This window comes from Lates calcarifer, linkage group LG20 (assembly GCF_001640805.2).
Source record: "Lates calcarifer isolate ASB-BC8 linkage group LG20, TLL_Latcal_v3, whole genome shotgun sequence".
Taxonomy (NCBI): Eukaryota; Metazoa; Chordata; class Actinopteri; family Centropomidae; genus Lates; species Lates calcarifer.
The window spans coordinates 11510677-11535628 of record NC_066852.1 but is presented as its reverse complement, the minus strand read 5'-3'; the positions used below and the strand labels follow the sequence as shown (position 1 = coordinate 11535628).

Below are 24952 nucleotides of genomic sequence, written 5' to 3'. Positions count from 1 at the left end.
TATAAGAATGTTGACTGTTGGCTGTTTGAAAGGTATATCCAGGCTACCTAACTAAATTTAACCCATACCAAAGTCATGAATTCAATATCTATATGGGAAAATTTATAAAGAACATTATAACATGTTTTTTTGTCAGTTGTCATCAAACAGAATAGAAATAAATAGTATCCTATTTTAGCAAATAATTATCTCTGCTGCAAAAATATCTCTCTGCTGTTTTGATATTATTTTTCCAGTGACAAGGCGATATGGCACTAGTTGACCAAAACAAACACTAAAACACAGAATTTATGAAGAATACAAAAATACTGAAATTGTGTTTCCATATGTAATACAGCTTGTTTGAAAAGAAAGATGGTGACATTTCTGTGTAATTAAACTTTCTAAGAAAAATAATTCAAAAAATATATATGCCCATCAGTTTAAATACATATTCTCAAATAATATCAATGGAGTACTACAGGTGACGGCAGTTGTCTTATGTCATTATGTTTGTCTGATTTCAACTCCCTTAAACATTGTAAAGATATAATATGTAACCTGTTTCATACTAATGGGCTTAAAATCATAAGGTTATAACCAAAAATGACACTGATATGAGAGTGCTGTTATAAGATGAAAGACACATTTTAAAATGTGTAAAATCCATCAGGTAGAGCTGATTCTGCATGAGAAGAGTTAGCCAGCAGATGTCACCATTGCTTTGTAAATAGTTCTACAGTAAACACTGTGGCTCCAACTACAGCCCTTGCATTTTAGTCTGCATGTGTCAGTGAATCCCACATGAAGAAACTTCTTTGAGGTAATGGAAAATAGCAATGTTAGGAACCAATGATATTCCTGATGAAATTCCTGTCCCCTCCTCTTTCTCACAGTCCAGATGGACACTTGTGCAGGAAAAAGGACAGAGACAGAACGCAGAGAGAGACCAATTTATGTGGGTAAACAGGGAGGGAGGTGCCGACCCAAAGAATAAAAGAAGTGTCTGAGCGGGAGGTGGACTAATTTAACCGATCTTTACTCCGCCACAATCCTGAAGCCCTCTCAATACCTCTCTGGCCTTCATGAAAGAGCACTTGAAGGGGTGAAAAACATTCCAGAGAGCAAGAGTACCTGGTGACAGAGAGCAGCTTTGGTTCAGAGCGCGAGAGCAGAAGGGAAAGGTTTTTATCATGATCGAAAAATCCCTCACATCCTCAACCAAGAAAATGGATTCTGTGGTTTTTGGTTTAATAATGGTTAGTTTCATGAGCAGAGCGTCAGTTTCAGTTTTGGTCACACTGGTTATGTGTCACTCTTTCCACTGTGTTGTGGTGTTTCCATAGGCTACTGTGTTCACAGGGAGTGCATCCAGAACAGAGAATTATTTCTGAGCCAAATACATGAACAAGGGAGGGCACAGTTGATCTCTGTTGTGTTTCCTAATTAACTGAGATGTGATTTGAGGGAAGAGCCCAAAGACTTTTTCTAATGTAGCGTGTAGCGTGTCCATGCAAGAAAGAAAAACAACTCTCAATTCTTTGAGTGAGACATTTCCCGTAGTTTGCTCATCCCACACACAGAGGATGGACATAAACACGCCCTATTTATTACAGGACTAGTGGATTGTACATGTGTTTCTGTGAGTTTATCCATATAAATTCATTAGCTTAAAACTCCAGTGGTTGTAAAACACTTGACTGTGATTACTCATTCAAAAGGTCCTTGATATATCTGTAAGAGATAAGGAAGAAATGGAAGTTATATTACAGGAATAAGATGCTGATGAAAGAAAAAGGAAACATGAAAGAAAGAGCAGAAAAAAGTGGAAAAATGGAAAAGTCTCCTGCTCCATTACAAAAGGTTGTGGAAAAGTCAGGGGGAAACTATATAATGTACAAATTTTAATATGACTGTGATTTTAGAAGAAGCCCCTAAATTGAATTATGCAGTCTTTAAGTCTGCTCCTCTCTCCCTCATCACAAGTTCTTTGTCACAGAAACATATAGCTTTCAAGCTGATGCACTGCACTCCAGGCAAAATTCTCTGACTGAACTTAAGAACAATGGGAATATTTGATGCACTCATTTTACTCACTTCAAGACAGATTGAAAAAAAAAAAACATGCTGTTATGCTCGCATGCACACTCACGTGCACAAACTTCTTGCACTGTTGAGTTGCACACGAACAGGGTGGTGGGAGCGTAATTGTATCCCTTGTGGCTCTCCAGAGGACAGCAGTGAGACTCAAATTAAAGCACTGACCTGGTTAGCTTTCTGTCAGCAGGAGGGGGTGCTGCCCCCGCAACCCCCACACCCCATCCCACCCCCATTTTCTTTGCAGAGATTAACTTGTTGACTAGCTGGATATGGGCAGCAGCTTAAGCTACATATGTCCACCTATGACAGACCCACGCAGCCGTAACGAACCACCAAGAGAAAACATTACAATTCTCAACAACCTTAAAGCGTCACCTCAAAACTTCAGTGTTTGACAGTGACAGCCATCACCAATTCAACCGTACGTCCGGTGAGAAAAATTAGAACGGAGTAGTCCAAAGACCATCCTTTTGTGATAACATTGTAGATTGAAATAACATCACCATGAGCTCCTGAATAACACAGACATATTCTCATACCCACAGGGCTTTAAATGTCATGATTTTTTACAAGGAACACCCACCCCACCCACCCAGGATGAATAGCCAGACTGCAGACATTTTGAGTTGTCTTAGCAGCAAAAACTGGTGAGAGTAATAACATTTACAATGGCTCAGTTCAACTTAAGTGTCCAAGGAGGCCATACAAGTACACCATCGTGCAATGCACCAGGACCACAGAGCTGGAAGCAGTAATTACTCCTGAGCTTTTCCTGCTATGACATATCACCTGTAAAAAAGTAATATTCAGAGGATTGCCCCTGTTGATGAGGGCACAAATATATAAAATGGTTGCAATTGTATGATGCAAGTATTATCAGTGAAGTATGCTTCTTTTTTACAGGATCAGTAATGATCAGTTATGTACCAGATTTCAAGAATACTGAATTAAAGTCATGGTGATTTTTTAAACCTACATGACAGTCTATGGATTGGACCATCTATAGTTGTATCAAGAAAGAAATTGTTTCTACCCCTTGAAGTTCTAGAGTTTAAAAAGAAAACGTTATTTCTAATATGTTCACACGATGGCCTCATTTGCACCCAAACGGATCAGTTCTCCTTAATTAACTGCCCTAACTTTCCACACAATTTTACTGGAATCTGTTCAATAATTTCTGGATATCCTGCTGACTGACTAACAAAAAAATAAAACTAAAGGCACCTTTTCCTAAAATATGCAGATATATGTGTTTTATCCGTCAAAGATAGCGAAGAATAAAGTGATTAGATGAATCAATATATGTCGGGTTATCAACAGAGATGACGTAATGTGTATACTAATGGACCCTTCCTCCAGGGGGAAACTACTGTGGAACCTCGACAAATGATCGTTTACTCCCATTGTCAGGTGAGCTCCCGGCCTCCCCGCTCCGTGCCGTGCAGATGGTACAGTCCACATGCAGTTCGGAGTTGTTGCTGAGGAGGTTCCTCTGTTCAGCACATACCGTTAAACTGGCATGCCGCCTACGCCTGGGTCCTGTAGCAGGAGGCTGCACTGCTTTTCAAAATGTTACCGCCTTCTCACCGGAGTTACTTCAGACAGCAGGGCAAGGTCGTGTTAATTCACCTCTTGTGCAGTATTACAGGTGAGTCCTGAATTTTGTGTGGTAGTTTCATTTGTTCTACTAGCGCTACCCAGAAGTTTTGAGAGGGAGCCGACTGGCTCACGCGTCGTGCAGAAATCTCAGTGGAAACTGGCGACACCCGCGTGCTGTAACTGAGGATTAAATTAAGTTGCAAGTTTACCAAGTTTAGCAGGTGTCATTCAAAGACTGAGAGAAACTTGGTTATAAGTTCACTTCAACGCTTCGGAGAGGTAGCTAGTCAGCGCCACCACCGCGGATCATGGTGCGACCCGAGGCTGCCATAGAAACAGTCCATAGAAACCGCCGAGGAGCACAAGCAGTGATATTCTGTTATATATACTCAACCTACACTTGGGTCATTGCAGATTCAGTGGCAGCCATATTAGCTCCACAAACATTTTCTGTTAAAGTGAGATGATGCTACGCTTTGTAACAATGTTGCAAAAATGTTGAGGAACTTAACATTTGTGGCACCAGAGAAGACAACGCGAAATGTCACCTCCCAGGTCGGGATGAGGGTCTGCCACTATGTGCCTGCAGAGGAGCCTGAGCTCATTATGGTTTAATCAAGGGGTTGGCAATTTGCTAACTCCACTCTGAAACACCCTAACTTTGGGCCCGATGCTGTGGTCCTGCAGTATTAAAAAGTAAAAACTCAGAAAGCAAGGATACTACAGCTTAGCTCCAACTCTCCCTCTAGATAGCACATGATGTATTTAAAAGAAACCAGGGAGAATGCAGGGGTGAATAATGCAATATGTGGTAGGATGTGTTGCCTACAGGCAGCAGCCTCTGTAAAAAAAAAAAAAAAAAAAAGCTCTATAAAAAAGACAATTACTAATTTCTCTCAATCATTAAGAAACTTGCCTAATATATATGTATATTGATAATCTTTTATTACATAGGACTCATGAAACACATTTTTTATGAGAATGTTTAAATTTGGCATGTAGGTGTGTGTGTAGGATAATCAGTAGTTTAATGACCCGCCTTTGCAGCCCAGTTGAAGCCCTCGCTGAGCCACGAGTGAATCAGGCCAGATGATTTTTGTTTCTCCCCCACACTTGTTCCCTTACCACATCTGAAGGTGGGAAAAAAAAGACCCCTAATATGCTGACTGAACATTTTTCTGTGCAATATAGTTCAGTGCAACACCATCGCACAGTGCATCCAAAAATCATTGCAGATTAGAGTCAACTATTGTCTCATAACTTAACTTTCATAAAGATGTATGAAGTTAGCATTTGTTGCGTGACTGCTCTGTTGGATTGTGTTACATTGCAGTAGGGTTTCTCTTTTTCTTGTGACTAAGAAGGACTTTAGAGAGAACCAAGTTTATCTAATCATCATACCTTCTTCTAGTATGGGTGTGCACATTGATGTCACATCAGTAGCCTTATCCACCGCTTACTGAAAATGAACTGCACATGCCATGATACAGCTTTATGCCACTGTTTTACGTTGTAGAGGGGCTTCTTTGTACTTGGGTCTGTTCACAGCAGTAGACAGTGTGCAGAGAAGAAAATGTCTGGGCTCCTGTACTAGGATGGAAATCAGAGAGAGATCCCCAACTCTTTTGTTCAAGCCTTGATGTGAGACACAAACGAAATGACTTAGAGACCTTCTACCACATTATTAATGTACTGCATGTTCTGTCATTATGTCATGTTATTACCTGGATCCCAAAGTCCACTCCTAAACAGGCTGTTTACCTCTTTCACAGAGTTCAAGTTAAGGAGCAGAGACATGTGCCCATTTGACTAGCTTCATTTTATGTCTGCTGTACATTTCAATGAGGGATTTGACCTTGTGCCTCTGTTGAATGCAGAGTAGATGCACATCCTTACAGCTAATAATGTCTAGGCCTTAAAGGGGAACTCCCAAACACATTTTATGTTTCATTAAAGCTGCATTCATTGTGTTCCTGTCCAGGAGGGGGCAGAAAAACACCAAAACTGGCACTTGATGAATCAATTGGATATTTTAGTAGTTTTAAACATTTTAGGACCTTCAGTGATTTACATCATGTGATGGGCCTCTATCTCTTTGACTACATTACTGCTGTCTGCAGTCAGCTAAAAATGCGTTTCATATCAACCACGTGATTGTACATCTTTGTTCAGTTTTAAGTAGATCACAAGGGGCAAACAGAACCGACCAGCTCGGCAAAACGTCGCTCCACAGCGCCAGTAGTGGTGCAAAACTCCACAGTGTACCTTTAAGTCTGTATGCCGACTGTATACACGTGGCAAGTTAGCTCAGTGTTCTTCTCACAACAAAACTTTAATTAATTAAAAAGATTGATTGATCATCAAGACATAAATCAAATGAATGGGCTCTGAACTGATTTACCACTGATGGACGGCTCATCAGAACCAAGAAGTCCGTTTAAGAATGTGTGAATTTCAGTGCTGAAAGTTGATTTGAAGGTCAGATAAGATCAATCTGTCAAATGATTATTCAGTCCCTCCCTGTCCGGCTCAGCACAGCTGGCTCTGGCACTTCCACCCTAACACCATCACCATTTATGTTCTGATTTCCACTTTTAACAAGACACGCTGCCCTCTGGCAAGACACACATATTAATATACTTGCTGCCACATAAGTGGTGCATGTGAAGGTAATATTGACTAAAGTGAGAACGAGCAGTAGTGTCCCCAGGGAGCAATGTGTCCTTGATGCCAGGATATCTATAATCTGTTTTCTACTCTGTGTGAATGAGACACATTGTGTTGCATCTGCAAACCAAACTGAACGTGTCTACAATAGCTGCTCTGTTTGAGGATATAAGGATAGCAGAAACTTAAAGCAGTGTCTTTTCTTTATCTCTGAAAGCTAAAGATGAAGAGAGAAAACATTGTTATTGCTATGTCAAGATAGGCTGCATATAAGATCAGATAGACTTTGCCCTTATTCTCATCACTTTTTTATTCTGAGTTGGAGAAATGAGGGCACGCTTATGTAAGGTTGTCGTCATGTCACCAGTAAAAATTTAATGCAGTCGCTATACCTCCTCCATTACATATACAGTAGAGGGGAAATGCTGTTTCTTTCCTCTTATCTGTGCTGTTGTTCTTGCCATCTAGCCTCATTACTGTACCTGATAAAATTTTCTACATGAGGAAAAGGCTCACTTACAGTGTATTATGCAGTGGTTACCATCTGGATTGAGGTGTGGCATTTTGAACATTTTATGCAAACCACTTATATTTCTGTTTAAGTAGACGGACAAATAGTGCGCATTATGTTTTCATTTAGAAAGTTTGACTCTTGTATGGTTTCTTTATTAATTTTTTTCCAAATTATTTTTTAAGCAGTGACCATTAAATACATTGCCATGAGGCATTTGTGCTGACATGCACAGTCTGTGCAATTAAGTACCAGTTTATTTAAATGTGTTCTCAGCTCTCTGCCTCCTTACTTGATCACCTGACTTTATCCCTCGTATGGAGGATACTGTTTGGAACCAACTTACCAATTAACTTCACCAACTGAACCAATAGCAAACATAAGCTTGGGGCGATCCCTTTATATGCAGAACAGCTCCACTACTCCTTGGAGGAAGTTGTGAGCTGTGCATAGTGCAAAATTTGTGATATGGGAGTAATTAGGAAGGAAAGCCTCCATATCTTTTAGAATGGCTCTGTTTGCATTATATATTAGATATTGTGGGCTAACAGTATGCTAGCAGAAAAGAATACACAGGCAATTGCACGTTTGATTAATCATTTAGTAAAACATAAAGTATAAACAGATTGGAGGACACGGTGTATCCTTGTCTTTGTCTGAGCAGGGAGATCTGCCTCATATAGCAGCTGAGGTACAGTTTTGCAAGCAACTTAATAGTAATGATGCACTCCCAGTAATATCTAAATGAAAACTTTGTTGTTCTGAATACCAATACCATAAATCTAAATACCATTTGCCAACAGACAAACTCAAATGATGTCTAGTTTATATTCAGTGATGTGGGATGTCACAGGTAATCAAGCATCACATTTTTCTCTTTTTGCTTTGTGCAGTATTTAACACGTTTTTAAATGTTTCAATCAGTTATTAAAGAAAAAAGAGTAATACAGCCTACATTTTAGATTAACTGAGTGTACTGTGTTTGATTTGCTAGTAGAAATGAGAGTGATCGTTGTTTCACAGAATAGTTTCACATCTTTTCAAGTGCCATAGTCAGGTGCCAGATGTACACTGAAACAGTTTTTGCTTGCTGGAATCTGCTCAGACTGCCCATGAAAAAACATCTTCCTTATGTGTCTCTAATAGAAGTTATCCACAGTCCTTGTTCTGTGTAACTCTTTAAAGTTTATTTAAGCAAATATGAGGCTTTAACAGTCTGAGTTAGTCAAATTGAGTGGGTATCATCCAAAGTTACAGTCTTTATAATACAATATTCCCTCTTTATGTTTCTAGAGTGTTTCTATGCCGAGGGATGATAACACAAAGTGGGAAATTCATACTTTTACTCACTTGATTTGTCTAAATCTGACTGCTTAACTCACAAGTTTCAGCTAAAGTTTGGACTGCATTTATGCACAGAACAAGGATTGTGGATTTTGTCTCCATCACATACATTTGAAGTGCATTAGGAGCAGATCTCTTATTGGCCAGTATGAAAAGATGAATGATTACAGCCAGGAAAATCTGTTTCAGTGTACATACAGGCATCTGACTACTGTTCTTAGACAGACTTGAACTTATCTTTGTAATGCAGAGGTTATGGGTCAACTTTGAACTCAACATGGCTGATTTACAGTGTCAGTATGTGCATGCGTGCATGTGTTAGAGAACAATGCATTGCTCTAAATAGCACATAAATTCAAGATTAGTGTACCACAGCCTCCACAGCTGAATATGTCCCCACTGTTGGACTGATATCTGCTTCACTTTCCCTGTATGAGCAACACGATGACTCATGATGCCTACTCTGCCAAAAAAATATGCCATCAAGATTTAATATCCACAATTAAGCATTTGGCTTGTATTTTTGATATTTATTTACAGCCCCACCTCAGCCAACATATAAAAAGTGTAAAATCATAAGCTGTGTCATTCGTTAAATTTCACAAGTGGATTAAGTAATATTTCAAATATAATATAATCTAACATATTAATTCCCAGATTTGACAAATGAGTGACACTATAATTGGTTTAGCTGTAATCTGGATTTCTTTCATCTGGAAGCTCTAATAACCTTATAATTAACATTTGAACCTAATATTGGTGAAAACTGGTGAAAACTAGAAGCACTGTCAAATAAGTACAGTGTTCTCACAAATACAAACTTTACTTCAGTGGCACTACAACTAAATAAATAAATAAAAAAGATTTTTAAAAAACAGACATTTGTTCTTCATATTTTAGGGGTAGGGAAATTTCCTTCTGCAGTATTAATATTTGAGGACATGGCCTTTTTAGAGGGTGATTGGCCAGAGACAGAGCTGTTTTTGGCAAAACAACAATAGAATATTTGGAGTCAGTTGCCAAGCAGCGCAGCAGGTTTTGATTTATGATGATGTCTTCCTGCTGGCAGCTTGTTGCAATTAGTGATCTGGTTGAAGGCTCTGGCAGTCTAGCGGTGTTATATTTTCTTTTCTAAATCAGTAACGTAACTCCTCTGTTTTTTGTTTGCCGGAATCCTGGTGATACATTTCCTCTCACTTGTGTTTCAGACGTGACTTCGCTCTCGCCTCTCCTCACTCAGCCTTCTTTTTCTTCTCTCAGCGATGATGTCATCGTCATGTTAGCATATCTCTTCCCCTCATTTTTTTTCCCTGCCAGTCGCAGTCTGTTCTCTTCATATCCCTTTGACTTTCCTCAACACGATGCTGAGCTCCTGCTTTCAAGACATGCCACATTTCTGACAAGTGCAGGTGACAGAGTGCATGGGTTAGTTATATTTGGACAAAGGACATACAGACAGCCTGCTTTTTATTCCTGAATTCAGGTCAGGTGGAGGAAAGCTATAGAGACAAAAACAAATTCATCAATGGGATAGAGTCAGTCACACAGTCAGCTGTGTGTTATTTGTTAAAAAATCCCAACGCCTGCTGTGGTGGTATCAAGCCCTGATTATAGTCTGATACCCACAGATATCAGATGGTAATGAACTTGTGCACACATGAACTATTTTTTAACAACTGACGTCAGAGGAAACACCAGAAATACTCTTATACTCACTGATGCTGTCGTGGTATTCTTGATTTTTCACACAGTGCCAGACTGATGACTTGTCCACTCTGATAATCCCTTCTGATATCTTTAAATAGAAAATGTAATCTGTGCCACTGAGTAGAGGAAAGCAGTATACTTCTATCAACCAGAAGTGTCTGCCAAATCTATATGTCACTGGAAGTGATATCTTTGCATGTCTTAAATACGACCAGTCCAGAGCTCAGAGATTTTCAATTTAAAGTCATATAAAACACAAAAAAGCAAAAGATCTATCTTGATCTATCTTATCTATCAATTGGTTGATTAATCACTTTGATCAACAGAAAATGATTGGCAACAATCTAGACAAAAAATGACAGAAATTCACTAATTCCATATAATTAGCAGATATATCAGTAATGAAAATAATTGTTAGTTGCAGCCCTAGCTTGAACCAGAAAGTGCTTTGGCACACAGATGATGATGATGGTAGATCACTGAAGATCATGAATTTTTAAGGTTTAATGTTTTTTTGCCAGCAGTGGATTTCTCACATTGAAGGAGGGGCTCTGGATAAGTACAAATGAACAATTACAGCACTAATTGGACTAATGGGATTATGGTTAAAGAGAAGTAGGCATAAAGATGTTTTAATAATCAAAGGTGCAGTGTGAAGTGCTTTTCATTTCCAACTGCTTTAATTAATGGTGTTGAATTATCCAAAACTGTTGCAGTTGAACATGATTGCATGTAGCTACAGTCTTGTTTTTGTATGTCTCTTTGGCAGGTGTGTGGGGCAGTCAGGTGGTGGTGCCTCAGAGAGTGAGTGCTGTGCTGGGAAAGAATATGACACTGGAGTGTAGGGTGGAGGTGGGCGCAAACCTTACTCTTACTCAGAGCTCCTGGGAGCGCCGTCTGCCTTCAGGCTCTGTCACAGTTGCCGTCTACAACCCAGAGTTTGGCATCTCCATCCCTCCAGAGTTTGGCCACCGCTTGTATTTTCGTTCACCCTCCTCTCACGATGCCACCATTGTACTGGAAAATGTGGGCTTTGCTGACGTTGGGATCTATACCTGTAAGGTTGCTACATTTCCTCTGGGAAACACTCAAGCCTCCACTACTGTCAATGTGCTTGGTAAGTATATCAAATGTGAATATACTGTTTGTCTTCTGATTGTTAATTGAATATCTTTGGGGTTTGGACTTTTGATTCTACAAAACAAGACCCTTGAAGACATTACCTTGGCTCTGGGAAAGTGTGATTGGCATTTTCCACTCTTGTCTAACATTTTATAGACCACACGAGTAACTGTTTTATCAAGAAAATTGACAGATTAATTGATAGTGGAAATAAAACTAGTAGCCCTAATGCCAACCTGTGGATACCGACACTTGTCAAAGGATCTAAGCAGATCAGGATAAGGCAGTGCTTGCTATTAGATGTCTGATTGTTAGGGCTGGACGATACACTGAAATCAATAATCCAGTATCAGTAACAATACATTTAGTCAGATATTGTATTAAGATATAGTAAATGTATGCAAAATCATACAGAAAGATAAAACAGTCAGTTGGATAAAGTGGAGAGAAAATTCTTGAGCGAGTAGAGGGAGAGCAATGAGTTTTACAGCATCAGAAAACATTGATGTAGTCTGTGTCTAGTATTAACCCTTGTTTTAAAGGACTTGTTGATGGGAGCAACAGCAGATTCCAGTACAGTATTTCTGAAGGGAGTACCCTTTTTGTTTTAATTTGGACACAGGTTGTCACTGTTGGTTCACAAACACAATGGGTGTATGTGTATTCACTCACAGATCACAGGGGTGGTTAGAGCTGCTAATGATGGGTTGGACTCTGCTGCAGAGAAATGACAGAGGTGAAGAAAACAGAATTAAAGATGCAGGAAAAGAAAAGTGGTATTGATAAAATAAAAAAATAACCTTCTCTCCTAATGTTTACTCACTCTCTGACTCACAGTGGAGCCGAAGGTCTACGTGTCTGCAGGGTCGACTGCCTTGATCGACGGTGGCAATGAAACTGTGGTGGCCACCTGTATTGCTGAGCGGGCCCGGCCTCCTGCTGAGGTGTCCTGGGAATCCAATCTTTTTGGCCAGTCAGAAGTGCAGCTATTTGATGAGGTCAACGGCACCACCAGCACGCAAGTGCGCTACCTCTGGCAGCCCACACGCCACGTCCAAGGCCACACACTCACCTGTGTGGTCCGCCATCCCGCTCTGCAGAGTGACTTCAGGATCCCCTACCAGCTCAATGTGCAGTGTGGGTATCTTATGAGTGGCTATGTGGGGTAACATATTAACAGTTGGTAGAGAGCCCTATAGTAAATACTGTATGTTGTATTCTTAACACGAGTGAAACAAGTGCTATAAATATGTATATTTTTATGGATGACATGCTTGTGAAAAAGGTCAGTTTTCAATAGGTGTTCAGGAATTTATTAGACTGATCGGGTCAAAATAAACGTGCAGGGCTAAAGTGAGTAGATTAAAGAGTTCAGTAGAGTCTACACTCTAAAATAGATTGGATTGAGGTCTAAGCCTGGCTGTAAATGGATGGGGACAAATACAGCTGCCTTTCTTTCCTTAAACATTTAAACGTTGTATTTAACAGAAAGTTCAGGACTTAAAGCCTTAAAAGTAAAGGTATTTGATTTTCAGCAGCAGACAATTGATAAACCTTGGTCTTGTCAGCGTTGATGTTTGATTTATTTGAAGCATGTCAACAGCAATTCACTTTAGAAACAGCTGAATTGACAGGGATGAAATCAAGGACTAGTCACACAGACTCCTTACAGGTGTTAATTATGATTTTTGAAAGACTTGTTCCTTGGTGTTTTCTATGGTTTTTTTTTTTTTTCAAATTCTGTAGGCTTTTCTGTGTCAGTTCATAGTCGTGTCTGCTCCTAAACTGTCAAAAGTGTAAATGTTTCCTGTCAGTAAGCCCCCATAGATGTTACAGTACATATCTGTACTCTGTGGGGCACAAATGGGACTTTTGCACGAGCTACAAATAGACTAGCAAGAGGGTTAAAATGACCTCCTTGAAAATCTTTTTTGTTCGACAGATGCATTTAACTTTGGTCTGACTTAAGGTTTTGTGACTGATGGCAACAACCAAGGATTTTATGCTTATTCAATATGTGGTGCAGAAAAAAAACAAAACAAAAAAACTGACAAGTCTAAAGCCATGGAGCAACATCCTGCATACTGTAGTATGAGTAGCTTTCTATGAACAAATAGCAACTAACAGAGGAACTAATTTAATATAGATGGATATAGATATAGAAATCCCATGATAATTTGGCAGTGAAGAGTATAGGAGAACAGCATTGATGAGCTGGACTGAGCAGAGCAGTTACTGCTCTGTCTGTTCAGTTGATCAGTTTTCTAAGGTTGTTAGGTTTCTGGTTAAGTTGTAGTGGTTCCTCAGTATTTGTTTTTGTTTCTTGTCTTTCTGCAGTTGCTCCTGATATCTCAGTTGTGGGCTATGATGGAGACTGGTACGTGGGTCGGGAAAACGTTCAGATGACATGCAAAGCCAACGCAAACCCACCAGCTCATCACTTCAGATGGATCAGGTGTGTAAACCTGTGTGTAGGGCATCTTTCTTTTCTCTTCTGAGTTTTTACTTGTTACCCAAGGCTAGTAGTAATGTTTATTTTAAAACTTTCAAGTTCTAATTTATCATACATCCCAAATAAAATGTCACATGTACATGATTTCATAGTAAGATATTTGTTGTAGGTGTGTCTTTGTGTGTCTAAATGTTCATGTCTCTTGTGTATCACAGATTGGACAGTGAAATGCCAGAGGGGGTGGAAATAGTGAACAGCACTTTGCTCTTCCTGCGTCCCCTCCACCGGAATGACTCTGGAGTTTACAGGTGCGAGGTTGCCAATGACATCAACCTTCGCAGCCGGGATGTGCGCATTCTCATACAAGGTGAGCTGAGTATACACACCAGGGCACAGCTGACTCCTATTGCCTTCCCTTAGGAAGCACTGTGCGTGCATGCACGTCATAGAGGGTATCACTGCCTGTGACATTGTCCTTCAAGCTGAAATGTGACACTGTATCACTCTCGCTCATTCTGTACGTCCTGACGGTCTATCAAGCATCACCCATGGAACACTGTGTTGGCACTGATAATATTAGGTTTACCCTTAATTGCATGCTGATTAGTCTTGATTAACATTAGGTCTCCAGATGTTCAAAGGGGAAGTTCCTGAGCCAAACAGCTGCAAATATTTAAGGCCTCTTCAGACCACAGTGCACTGCCTCTGCTCTGTCCTCTTGGCTTGGCATCTAAGTGTGTCACGTCTCTCTGTTGTGTATGATGAGCATGTTCCTCTGGTTTCATAGAATCTGTCTTGTCCATGGAAGCTCTCCCTGAATGTTGTTCTGATTATGATGTGATTTTCTTTTACATCTCTCTCGCTTCCTTTCTGTGTTTCTTTTATTTCTGCATGTGTCATGCAGTAAGAGGCAAAACCCTGCAGCCTGACTGTGAGATGATGTCCCAGATTCATAAAACATTAACCAGTTCTTTTCAACTCCTATTTATTATTTATCGTCCATATTTCATTTTCCTTTGAGAGGACCTGTACGGGCGTGCATAAGCTTACCCGTGTTAGTGTACCCTCGGTTGTGTGTGTTGCTGTGGGTGTGCTCACATATGTCAGTTCACTGCCTCTGCATGAAGTTGGACGATTGATATACCTAGAGACTACAAACGTTTGGGTTCATGGTTCTCAGCTCTCAGATGTGAATCTTTTCCTCACATCTGGCCTGGCACTGAGGTTAAAGTGGCAGAGCAATTTAGCAGCACCATTAAAGCTTTTAGATTCAGATTCTTTCCATTACTTGAGCTCCTTCTGATTATGGGTTGTGGCTCTTCTGTTTTGTGGGCATCATGCCTAATACAGTTGACGTTAAGGTTGCTGTTCTAATAGTTGAGGAGTGAAATCATGGCAATGCATCATTATACTTGCAAAATAGAGTTTTAAATGCATGTTCTCATGCAATTTTAGGCATGCAGTGTACAAAATAATTTGGTTATAATTTGGCTTGGCACTCACAGAAAGTCAGGAAATTTAGGAACATCTCTCTTTCTAATAACACCATGATTCAATAGTTTACACTTTTCAGTCAACCCACTGATACTTTTTCAGGCTGTTTCATGTTGTGTTCAGCCTAAAAAATGTCAAAATCTTGAGTCAGTGTTAGACAATAAATGAAACCGCTGTGACATTCACAACAGTAACATTAACCATGATCGTTGGGCTGGATTGTATTACAGTGTACAGGGGTTTCCTTTTTTACTTGCTTTACACGTGTCAAACAATCCATCAGACACTGACAAGGCTGAGAAACTCATTTCAGTCACCAACAATTGTTACTGTGATTTTAAATTGGGATTATTTGCTTTCACAGTCCCAGAAATCACAGATTTTAAGGGAGTTAGTTACACAGCCAAAAGCTCCCTACCAACAAAGCAAGAAATTAATTACTCACCAGTTACAAAGCTGCATTCATTTAGTGCCACATACGGTGATCAAAAACATCCTTGGCCGTCACTACAATACACTCTGTGAAACTGAATGGACATAAAACTAACTGGGTGAGGCAAAGTCACCTACTGAGCCAAGTAATCTTAGAATATGGCAGCCAGGGGAATACTCTCCTTAGCTATCAGATAAAAATGAACAAGAAAACAAGAATAGTGCAAAAAACTAGCAGAGGCCAACAGCAAATGCTTCACAGACCTATTACTGACCTGGAGATAATGACCATCTTGTGCAAAGACATTGGCATGCATTGCCTAGGTTACAAGTGACTTTGTCAATTAAAGTACTTGACTGTGTGCATGAGTGGATATCTAGGTGCAAAGCCAGAGGAAATACAAGAGAGTTTCATTTAAAGCATTCAAAGACTGATGTTTCTTGTGCCCTCCATGTTAGGCTCCTGTTGTAAGTGCACCCAAATCCTTTAACATAAGTTCTTAAATGTTTTTAATTTGTGTACAATTTACTCTGTTCAGTCCTTTCCTCAGTGGCCTTTGGTTTGCTCTTGCTTTGCCTTTAAGTGTATTCATGCCAAAATAAAGAAAGCTGACAGTAAAGTGGCACATAGATACTTGAAACTGTACTCAAATAAGATTTTGCTGGTAAGAGGCACAAATTCTGACATTAAGAGTCTATAAAGAATTTGTAAAGATTTCCTACATGTTTTTTATTGAACGAATGACAACATGGCCTGCTTTGACCAAAGTGAAAAAAAAATCATATACATTTAGTTAAAGATTCAAGGAGGTAGTGAACACTTGTTGGAGCCATTTCAGAGCTGTAATTACTGTGACTGGTGGCTATCATCTTAGGAGAATATTAGAAACCACGACAGTATAATGTAGTGACAAACTGAAAAATCTTAGTTTATTTTAATTGAAGTGCTGCTGTTCAGACTCTCCCAGCAAATTTTCTCATTTGTCCATCATCTAATGTAACTATTGCATCAATCCATCTTACCAAAATCTAGATTTGTATGTTTTACTTACCAATCACCACTCAAGACTACACCCATAAGCTCTTAAGAATTGGCAGTGCAAACCTGAGACTGCTAGCTGATAGTTTAGTATGTGTGGTAGCTTAGCTGATGTTTCCGTCGACCTGTCCCTTCCTAGTAAAATGCTGATGTAGTTGGCATTGACATTCTCTGCCTCTCTGTCTGTTCATCTCTCCCTTCCACCCTCTACTCCCCTCTCACCCTCCTTCCCTCCATTAGATCCTCCCACCATGCCTTCCACCATTACTGCTCCTGTCCTAACTGGCTCTGCCTCCTCCACCTTAGTGGATGATAAGGGCCATGTCCTCCTCAGCTCCCCCACACTTGAAGCCCTGCCTGAGAGTAATCTTGGTTCCATAGTGGGTGGGGCTGTGGGTGGGGCCTTGTTCCTCCTACTGCTGCTGTCTGTGGTTGGTGTGTGTTACCTCCGGAAACAGCAGACCTTCCACGGGAACTACTACACCAAGCAGTACCTGGGCCCCAATGACCTCCAGAAAGCCCCCACGCAGCATGAGCTCCATCCCACCAAAGCTGGCAGCAGCTCCTACCAACGGGACCACGACCGAGAAGAGTGGGGCGACCGCCAGCTCAAACAAGAGCGTGACCGCCGTCACCATAGCAACTATAATGGAGAGGAATATCCCTCTAATGGCTACACTAGGGCAATGAGGGAGAGCAGTCACCACAGCCATCAGCAGAATCACCACCGTGAACACACACAGTATTCTAGTCCACGGCAGGCCAGATACCCTCATTCACCAAAGCACCAGGGAAATGGCGCCCCCTACCTGTCAGATGACTGCTACGATAGTGGGCCCGAGGGTGACTATGTGTCTCACACAGACGGCTCAGTCATCTCACGTAGGGAGTGGTACGTTTGACAAGCTACCTGGTTCTGCAGGAGCAGAAATACAACAGAAATCGGAGGTTTTCATTTATTATATTAGGAAGAAACACATTATTTCTGGTCAGTACGTACAGGCACACGTCTACTAATCTCAGTTCTGTAATTCCCTTGTTTTGTTCAAGTGTCCTGGTCGACACTTGATGTAATGTTTCTCTTCTTCGTGGGGACAGACTGTGGACTGCACAGCCACTTTGACACAGTCAACATCTACATGCCTATAGAAGTTGGCATGTCACTAGTTTGTGTGTGTAGAGACTAACAAAAGATCATGACGTAAATGCTGTCTCTGCCTTACTACATGGACTGCCAATTTATTTCGAATTACTAATGTCTCTCAGTTGAGTGGAAGCCCTGGGGGCTTCAAGATCACATACGGTTGTTTTGTTTCTTTGTTTTTGTTTCTACAAAATCAGCCTTCTTAGTCTGTGTGACACTTATTTGTATTTTGTATGTGGTGATATTGATTACATTGATTGGTTTAAAAGACCTGAATATGATTGGCTGACATTCAAGAATGGTTTCAAGAACCTTGATTAAAAAGCAAATCCATGAAAGGTCCTTTTCCGAAAACTCAGCAGGACGCAGCAGAGGCATTATAGGCTGATTCAAGAAAGGATTTGTCTCCCTGAGAAATCAAGATCCCTCCACGATTGGTGGCCTCTCCACACCCATGGTCATATAAAGTATTGCACTGCCTTTTGCGAAACTTAATAATGGGCAACCAGGTCATCAGAGCATTTGTTTTCTACCAAATGCCTGCCCTTTATGTAAAACACCATGATGGGAGACTCACGAGCTTGAGGACTTCACTACTGATATCCTAGCAATGTCCTTTAAAGCTGGTGGCCTAGAGTGGGAAACTTAAGAGCATTTCTACCGTATGTCCTCGGCCCGTCTTTTATCCCCAGGAGGGAGGGATGGAGAGAGGGTAAGCAGGGAAGCCTGCATGCACGAGGCACAATCCACTGTAACAACAGACTGGGTTTGTCATATAGTCAAGCTTTGATATGCAAATTTGCCACAACATTCTTCCATCCACTGCAAGTTAAAATAAGTTAGCATATTATTGCCTTTGTAATGTTTGTCTGAGTTAGTGATTCTTTTGAGAGGGGTATCAGGTCGTTTGTCCTGTTCAGTTGTTAGCCACAAACGCATGGTCTTGTTGTCTGTCGGATGACGATGATGGATGTGTTTGAGAATTTGCACTCTAGCATCAAACCAGGGCTCTTGGAAATTCAAGAGTGCTGTCAGCAGGGGCATTGTTTAAAGCAGACCTACAGTATGGCAGCCACCATGCACTGGCCTCCTAGTATTTTGTCACACAAAGAAATCATTCAAGAGTGTAGCCACTACAAATAACCACCCATGATCTAATTTCACTACTCTGAGTAATCTGTAGAAACAAGACACAGTTACAGTCTGAGGCATTAACAGGCTTATTGTGGCTTATCCACATGTGCAACTGCACACTCTAATCATGCTAACCACTTATTGTTTAGCTGAAGGATTTGTAGTCTCTACCTGTACTATCACAGTAAAATATACATTATGTAGACAAGTCAGGTCTTTGTGATGGATGTGCTGTCACTATCACCTGTGGTTATCAAAACTTCCACTCAGCTTTTTTATCCACAGCACAGTGCTTACTCACCAGAAGGGACAGACACTGATCATTAAATCTTTCCCTTATAATTATCCTCTTAAGTAGCTATAAAGTAAAACACCCTGTTCTTTTCTCTGAGAAGGTTTCCAGGCTGGATTTACTGTTAAGTCTGTCTTCATTTGTAATCAGCCACATTTTATTTCCAGTCATGATGCTCAAATGTAGCAGGACTGTGATTGAACTGAGGCAAAAGTGTTTTACACATCAGTGTCACTGGGAGCTCCAGTAGTTCAGGAGTCAAACTTAGATAAAGCTACCATGGATACATTTCAGTTTTTGTGTGTGATCAGGTAAACAATAAAAATTTAAAGTGTTTCAACACATGCACCTGTTCACCAGACTGCATGGAGGAAATCCAACAGTTTCTCTCATGTACACTAGTGTTTGTGAATACATGCCAACTTTAGTTGTATGGTCACATTTACAATATTTGCTGCCAGATGCCAAATATTTGTTTAACTTGTATGTATAAATATGATGATGACAGTGTGTCACATAAGTATTACTGACTAGATAGCAACTGATTATTAGCTTATATAAATGACTAACGTATCACTGTTGTATACAGGGTCTTGTAGCCTGAAATAGAAATGAAAAGATGCTTTAGGCCACTTTAATATTACAGTAAGAGTCGTCAAAATGGGAATTAGTTATATCGTTATGAACCCGCACTAATTATTTGTCAGGGTATGAATTCTGTGGAGTGAATAGGCTGCGATTCTCATAGTGAGATTTAATAATGTGCCACTGTAACTTGCAAGCAGAGAATATGACCCCTATACTGCAATTCATGTCGTCTCAAGTGTTGTTTCAGATGCTGTGCAGTACAGTAGGACTAATTTATCTCTATAGACTCAAAGCTTCTCATTCCTATAACTACCTTAGGTCTCGGTTCACTCCGGTTACATTAACATAATTCCTCACTTACCACTGGTGCTATACAGAAAGTTTTGGTTTAATGTGCCTATGTTTCCTCTACATCTCTCGCCTAAAACACTCTGGATAATTTACACAACATACTGTTGAAAGTTTTCATATGGACTATGTCTTTGGTTGAATGTAGTTCCCATGAAAATTATGTTTACAGTGTAGATCACCCAGAGTGACCAGGACAATATTTTTGTAAAGAGGTCTTGTTAATGCCATGAAAACCACAAAGTAAATTCCGTCCACCTTTAATGTGTAGTGGTGGAGGTTGAAACCTCAGAGACAGATATGCATTGATAGATAGCACTAAATGTAAAAGAGAAAATGTGTCATTTGTAATTTGGGTGAACTGACCCTTTGTAATGGGAGTGTACAAAATAAAGTGTACAGATGGCAATTTATGAACCACAAAACCTCATTTAGATTAGTTGAAATCAAAGTTGTGTTTTGGGGTGTGGGTGCACTGCTGACACCTTTTCTCTGTTTTTCTGGTGACTTTCACATGAATGCAGAGAATAACAGGAAGCACAGCAGCCTGACCCCTTCTTCTGTTTGCCTCTATGCACTAAGACGGAAATTCCACTAATCAATATACTATTTTTGCTTGACTCGTCAGTTTGCAGCCCTGCACCTGGATTAATGAAGTTCTTTTTGTACTGTGACATTTTGTATAGAAATCAGTCATCAGTATCTTTACCTTGAGGAAACGTCCTTCACTTTGGGTTGAGAAATACAAACTAGTGCCTTAGATACCTAGAAGAAGAAATGTGTGTTTTCTTAGTGTTTTCTTATTATTGTTTACTTCTGGATGTGAGAACGTGATTTGTTGCTTTATGAGATTTATTTTCTTTTAATTTTCACTGCATACTGTGTGTTAGGAGGACTCCTTAGTGCCATATTCACTTCTCTGCCCTTGTCACTATGACAGTTAATGACGCAGTATATTTGCAAACCTAGAGGCATTAAAACACACAGAAAAAGACAATGCTTGAATGAATTTTGATGTAAAATTAGTTAAATCTCTACTTCATAGGTATTTGTCAGGGGTTTTGGTTTTTGTAGAATCACTGTTGTTCAAAGGACTGAGGAATTAACTTCAGTCTCACATTGTCAATGCACCTTGTGGTCATGTTTTGTTTTTGTATATACAGAAGGAAATGTAAGTTTCTGGAAGGAAAAAAAAAATATTTATGTCAGTGACAACAGTGGAGCATTATTTTGTCAATCTTTTTGAGATCCTTTAGTTCAATAAAGCACCTTAGCACCTGTGAGTTCTTTTCTCTGGAGGTTTTTGAGCTTGCCATTACTCAGACTGCTCAGTCTCAGCCTCTTTGTGCTTCTACAAATGACATCATCTCTAGCTCCCTAATGCATAATGCTGCATAACCAACCCCCCACCCCCCAAACCCAGTACGCACATGTGGGACACCGTACATGATGTAACTGAAAATCATCCTCACTTAACCTTAGCTTCATAACTCTTTAACAATCACAATTTATTGCTTTTACCATCTGATTAAATACAACACTTGAATACTAAGCTGTTCCTCTCCAGTGGTATTTTCCTAGTCAGGGGGAGATCCAGCACTTCCTCTGCCCTCCTCATCAGTCCTAGTTTGCTTTGTTTCAGGACAGAAAGACCCTCGCTCTCCCCTACAGCTCCTCTCCTTTGTGAATTCAACCCCCCCTGTGTCTTTCTCCCACTGTCTCCCAGCTGGTAAAATTAAATGCTGAGTGTTTATGTCTGGCCCAAAGTCCCCACTCTCCAGCCCATTGACTGTCCCCATGGCAACAAGCTCATCTGGAGCTGCTGATGGAGGCTGTCTTCCTACAAGCTCTACCTGGCCACAGAAAGAGGGAGAGGGATGCGACGGGATGCGTGGAGCAAGCGAGGTTAACTGTGCTGCTGTGAAAGGCGAGAACAGAAAGGAGAGAATTAGCCACTAGAATTGAAAATGGCCCATTATGTCCCGCTGCACTGCAGAGAGCTCCTCTGGCTATAAGGACATATCACGCCAATGTGACCTTGACACTGTTAAGCACGGACCCCAGGTCCTCATGACAGACACACTTCCCCTTTGAAAGTCTTTATTTCAGTTGACCTCTCTGTCTTCTATAGATCTTATCATGGTCACAGCAGTTGTTGTCTCTCTGACCTTGAAACGGGGCATGCTCAGTCTGGAGACACATGGTGGAGCAGCTCAGTAGCAGTAATGATGTCAGCCGGCAACGCTTGAATTTGTTTGAGACACTTGTGAAGAAGATCAGTGGATTTGCCTTTTGCCTGCAACACAACAGTTTCCAAGGATACTTTTCACAACACACAAAGGAGTGAGCAAACGTCTCAGGCAGCATGGAGGGATGCAGCGCTGACGCCTGGTTATGAGAGAGAGACTTTGATATTAACTCCCCAGTAGAGAAGCGGGATCAAATTGTCGCCATCTTTGAGCTGAAAATATTGAAATAGATGTCTGAGAGGAAAATGACACACCACCTACAGCTCTAATCTTCCTCCCCCACCTCTCTGCTACTACAGCGGCATCTGCTCCCTGCAGGGCCTGTTGTCTGGGCAATAGTATGACCCTTGACCCTGCTGTTGGTGGTTTTAGGATTGGGAGGGGTAGGGTTAGCCGTCACTCGTTCCCCCACTTCTTTTCAGGCGGCCGAGGCACGCTGTGTTAAATTCATGATGAGCACGTCTGTTGCGCTGACCTCGATGAGCATCAGCATGTCACTTTTCCTGGCTTCATAGTGATGATGTGCGTGTGCGATAAAGTGCTAGAGGAGACAGAGAGGTTCTTGCACTGGAGCCAGATCCCAGTGTGGGGACAGTTGATCCACCACTAACACCACTAATCCAAGCCCCTCCAGAATGGATGGTATTTGAACCAATGAAATGTTCAAATTGGAGAAAAATGTCAGAACAGATTTATGCATATGCATGCTCTAAATAATCTTAGTTTTAGCTAAACAGCTTCTAAAAGCATGTAAAAAATAATGTATTTACCCAACCTGCACATCTTAGTTTTTTCCTTTCATAAGACTTTCATATTCTGAACATATCAAGTTTTACTTCAGTATGATTAAACCTTATGAACTCTGGAAGGTGCTCTTTGCATACTGAGTTTAAAGCATGTTTATTTCTTGTCACATTGAATTTCAGAGAAAATGTCTGTCACCAGGCATTAAAGCTCACAGCTGCATTTCTTAAAGACGTTTAGATCAACTCAAGAGACTCTTGTCATAGTTCAGCGGCCACCAGAGGTAACTGAACGGTTATTAACTGTTAGAGGACAGTGTGAAGGGAGAAGAGTGGAGGGGGGAGGGGAAAAAGAAGAGGAAGAAGTGGCTTTCAGGAGCGAGCTCAGAAGTCCCAGCTTTTTCAATCTGCATCATAAATGAACTGTTATTTAGGATTCTCATCTCAGCACATTATTGATTTTTTTTTCTCACCTCAAAGCTAAATCAACTGGAATTGACCATTACACACTTTGCTTTTTTTTTCTCTGTCACCTTTTGTCCTCCAGTTCCCTCAGTGCCCCACAATCACAGTTTTACACATTACTGCTGATTGGCCAAAGCTCGCTGTTCTGTGAGTTTAATGCATCTTAATCACGATTAATCCTAATCCCCTCAGTGGACAACATGGAGCATATGCAAGCATATGGTCTAACAAAGCTAATTCAACAGACATAGCTGTATCTACAACTCCACACACAAAGAAAAGACAAAACATGGATGGATGGAGGTGAAAATGTTTGAATAAAACATTTAGGCGCATGATTAGAGTTTCAGTGTGCAGGACCTCTCACTGAACCTCTAAACTGCAGCTACCCTATCCCTTTTATATTAGTTACAGTTTAACTGAACATATGTGTTATCCAATACAGACTTGGACAACACAAAAATGACCGGCTAAACAACGACCATATGATACAAAGCTCATACTGTTTTTGTTGAGACTGTTGGAGGTATTGATTCCACTCAGTGGTCATTTATAAGCCGTGGTTTGTTATGTTTTACAATGGACAGGCTTGTAACTAATTTAAAAGAATAGTTGGGGAATGCACCATTTGTTTCTTGCCAAGATTTGATAGGAAAATTTATAATAAGATGCTTAGCTTAGCTTAGTTTAGCTTGGGGCAAAGACTGAAAGCAGGGGGGATCAGCTAGTCTGGCTCTGTCCAAAGGTAACAAAATCCAACTATCAGCAGTGACAAATTATACTGTATTTTATTAGTTTAATTTGAAAAAAAAAAAAGCTGCAGTGTAAATTTGTGATTTTATATATGTTATATTGTTATATATTTCTTGATCAGCTACAGCGACTACCTGGAGTCAGAGCTCAGCTAAGTTAATCACTGTCTGGCCACAGCTTCATATTTAACAGGCGGATATGAAAGTGATATCAGTCTTCTCATTTAATGCTCTGCAAGAAAGTAAATATGCATATTTCCCAAAATGATAAACCTCTAAGTGATTCATGTTTATCAGGTTGCAGATTCTCAACAAGTGCCAAACCTACATTTTACTCTGCACCACCTGTAAGAGAGAAAAATACCGTAGCAGTTAAAACCATGGTTAAGACCCGCAGATACAGCAGAGGTACTGTATATACATGTCAGTGATAATATATGACATTAGAATATGACATCTTTATTTCCCTTATACTTGACATGCCTATTTTCTGTCTGTGATCTTGAGAAACAACTATTTGTCTGTTGCTATTTTATAAAAAACAGCAGATATGTAAATGAGTTTAATAAAACCCAAATGGTTCAAATATTCAGAAGCTTTTATGATTCATTTGTGTGTGAGTGTGTGTGTGTGTGTGTGTGTGTGTGTGTGTGTAGCCCTACATTCCTTTTTTTCTTTGGATGTTTCAAACTTGGTCCTTGAGGACAGCAGACACGTGGTCACACTCAGAGCAGTTTGCATTCTTCAGAACAAAATGTACTCTGGTTAACAAAACAAGCAAGTTTAATAAG

At 40.4% G+C, this 24952-nt stretch overlaps 1 protein-coding gene across 2 annotated transcripts in view; it reads left to right on the top strand.

The window, feature by feature from the left end:
- The first annotated feature begins 3555 nt into the window (after positions 1 to 3555).
- The window catches only part of nectin3b (nectin cell adhesion molecule 3b), a 29086-nt gene continuing 7689 nt past the window's right edge, over positions 3556 to 24952 (top strand). Inside the window, exons 1-6 of one of the 2 annotated variants that reach the window (XM_018692280.1) lie at positions 3556 to 3727; positions 10677 to 11024; positions 11867 to 12166; positions 13367 to 13484; positions 13697 to 13848; positions 16687 to 21235. In XM_018692280.1, the coding sequence (XP_018547796.1) occupies positions 3649 to 3727; positions 10677 to 11024; positions 11867 to 12166; positions 13367 to 13484; positions 13697 to 13848; positions 16687 to 17348 (1659 nt within the window). In that variant the 5' untranslated portion in view covers positions 3556 to 3648 and the 3' untranslated portion in view covers positions 17349 to 21235. Of the gene's footprint in view, positions 3728 to 10676; positions 11025 to 11866; positions 12167 to 13366; positions 13485 to 13696; positions 13849 to 16686; positions 21236 to 24952 lie in introns of those variants that run through there. The other variant, XM_018692281.2, reaches the window with a different exon arrangement.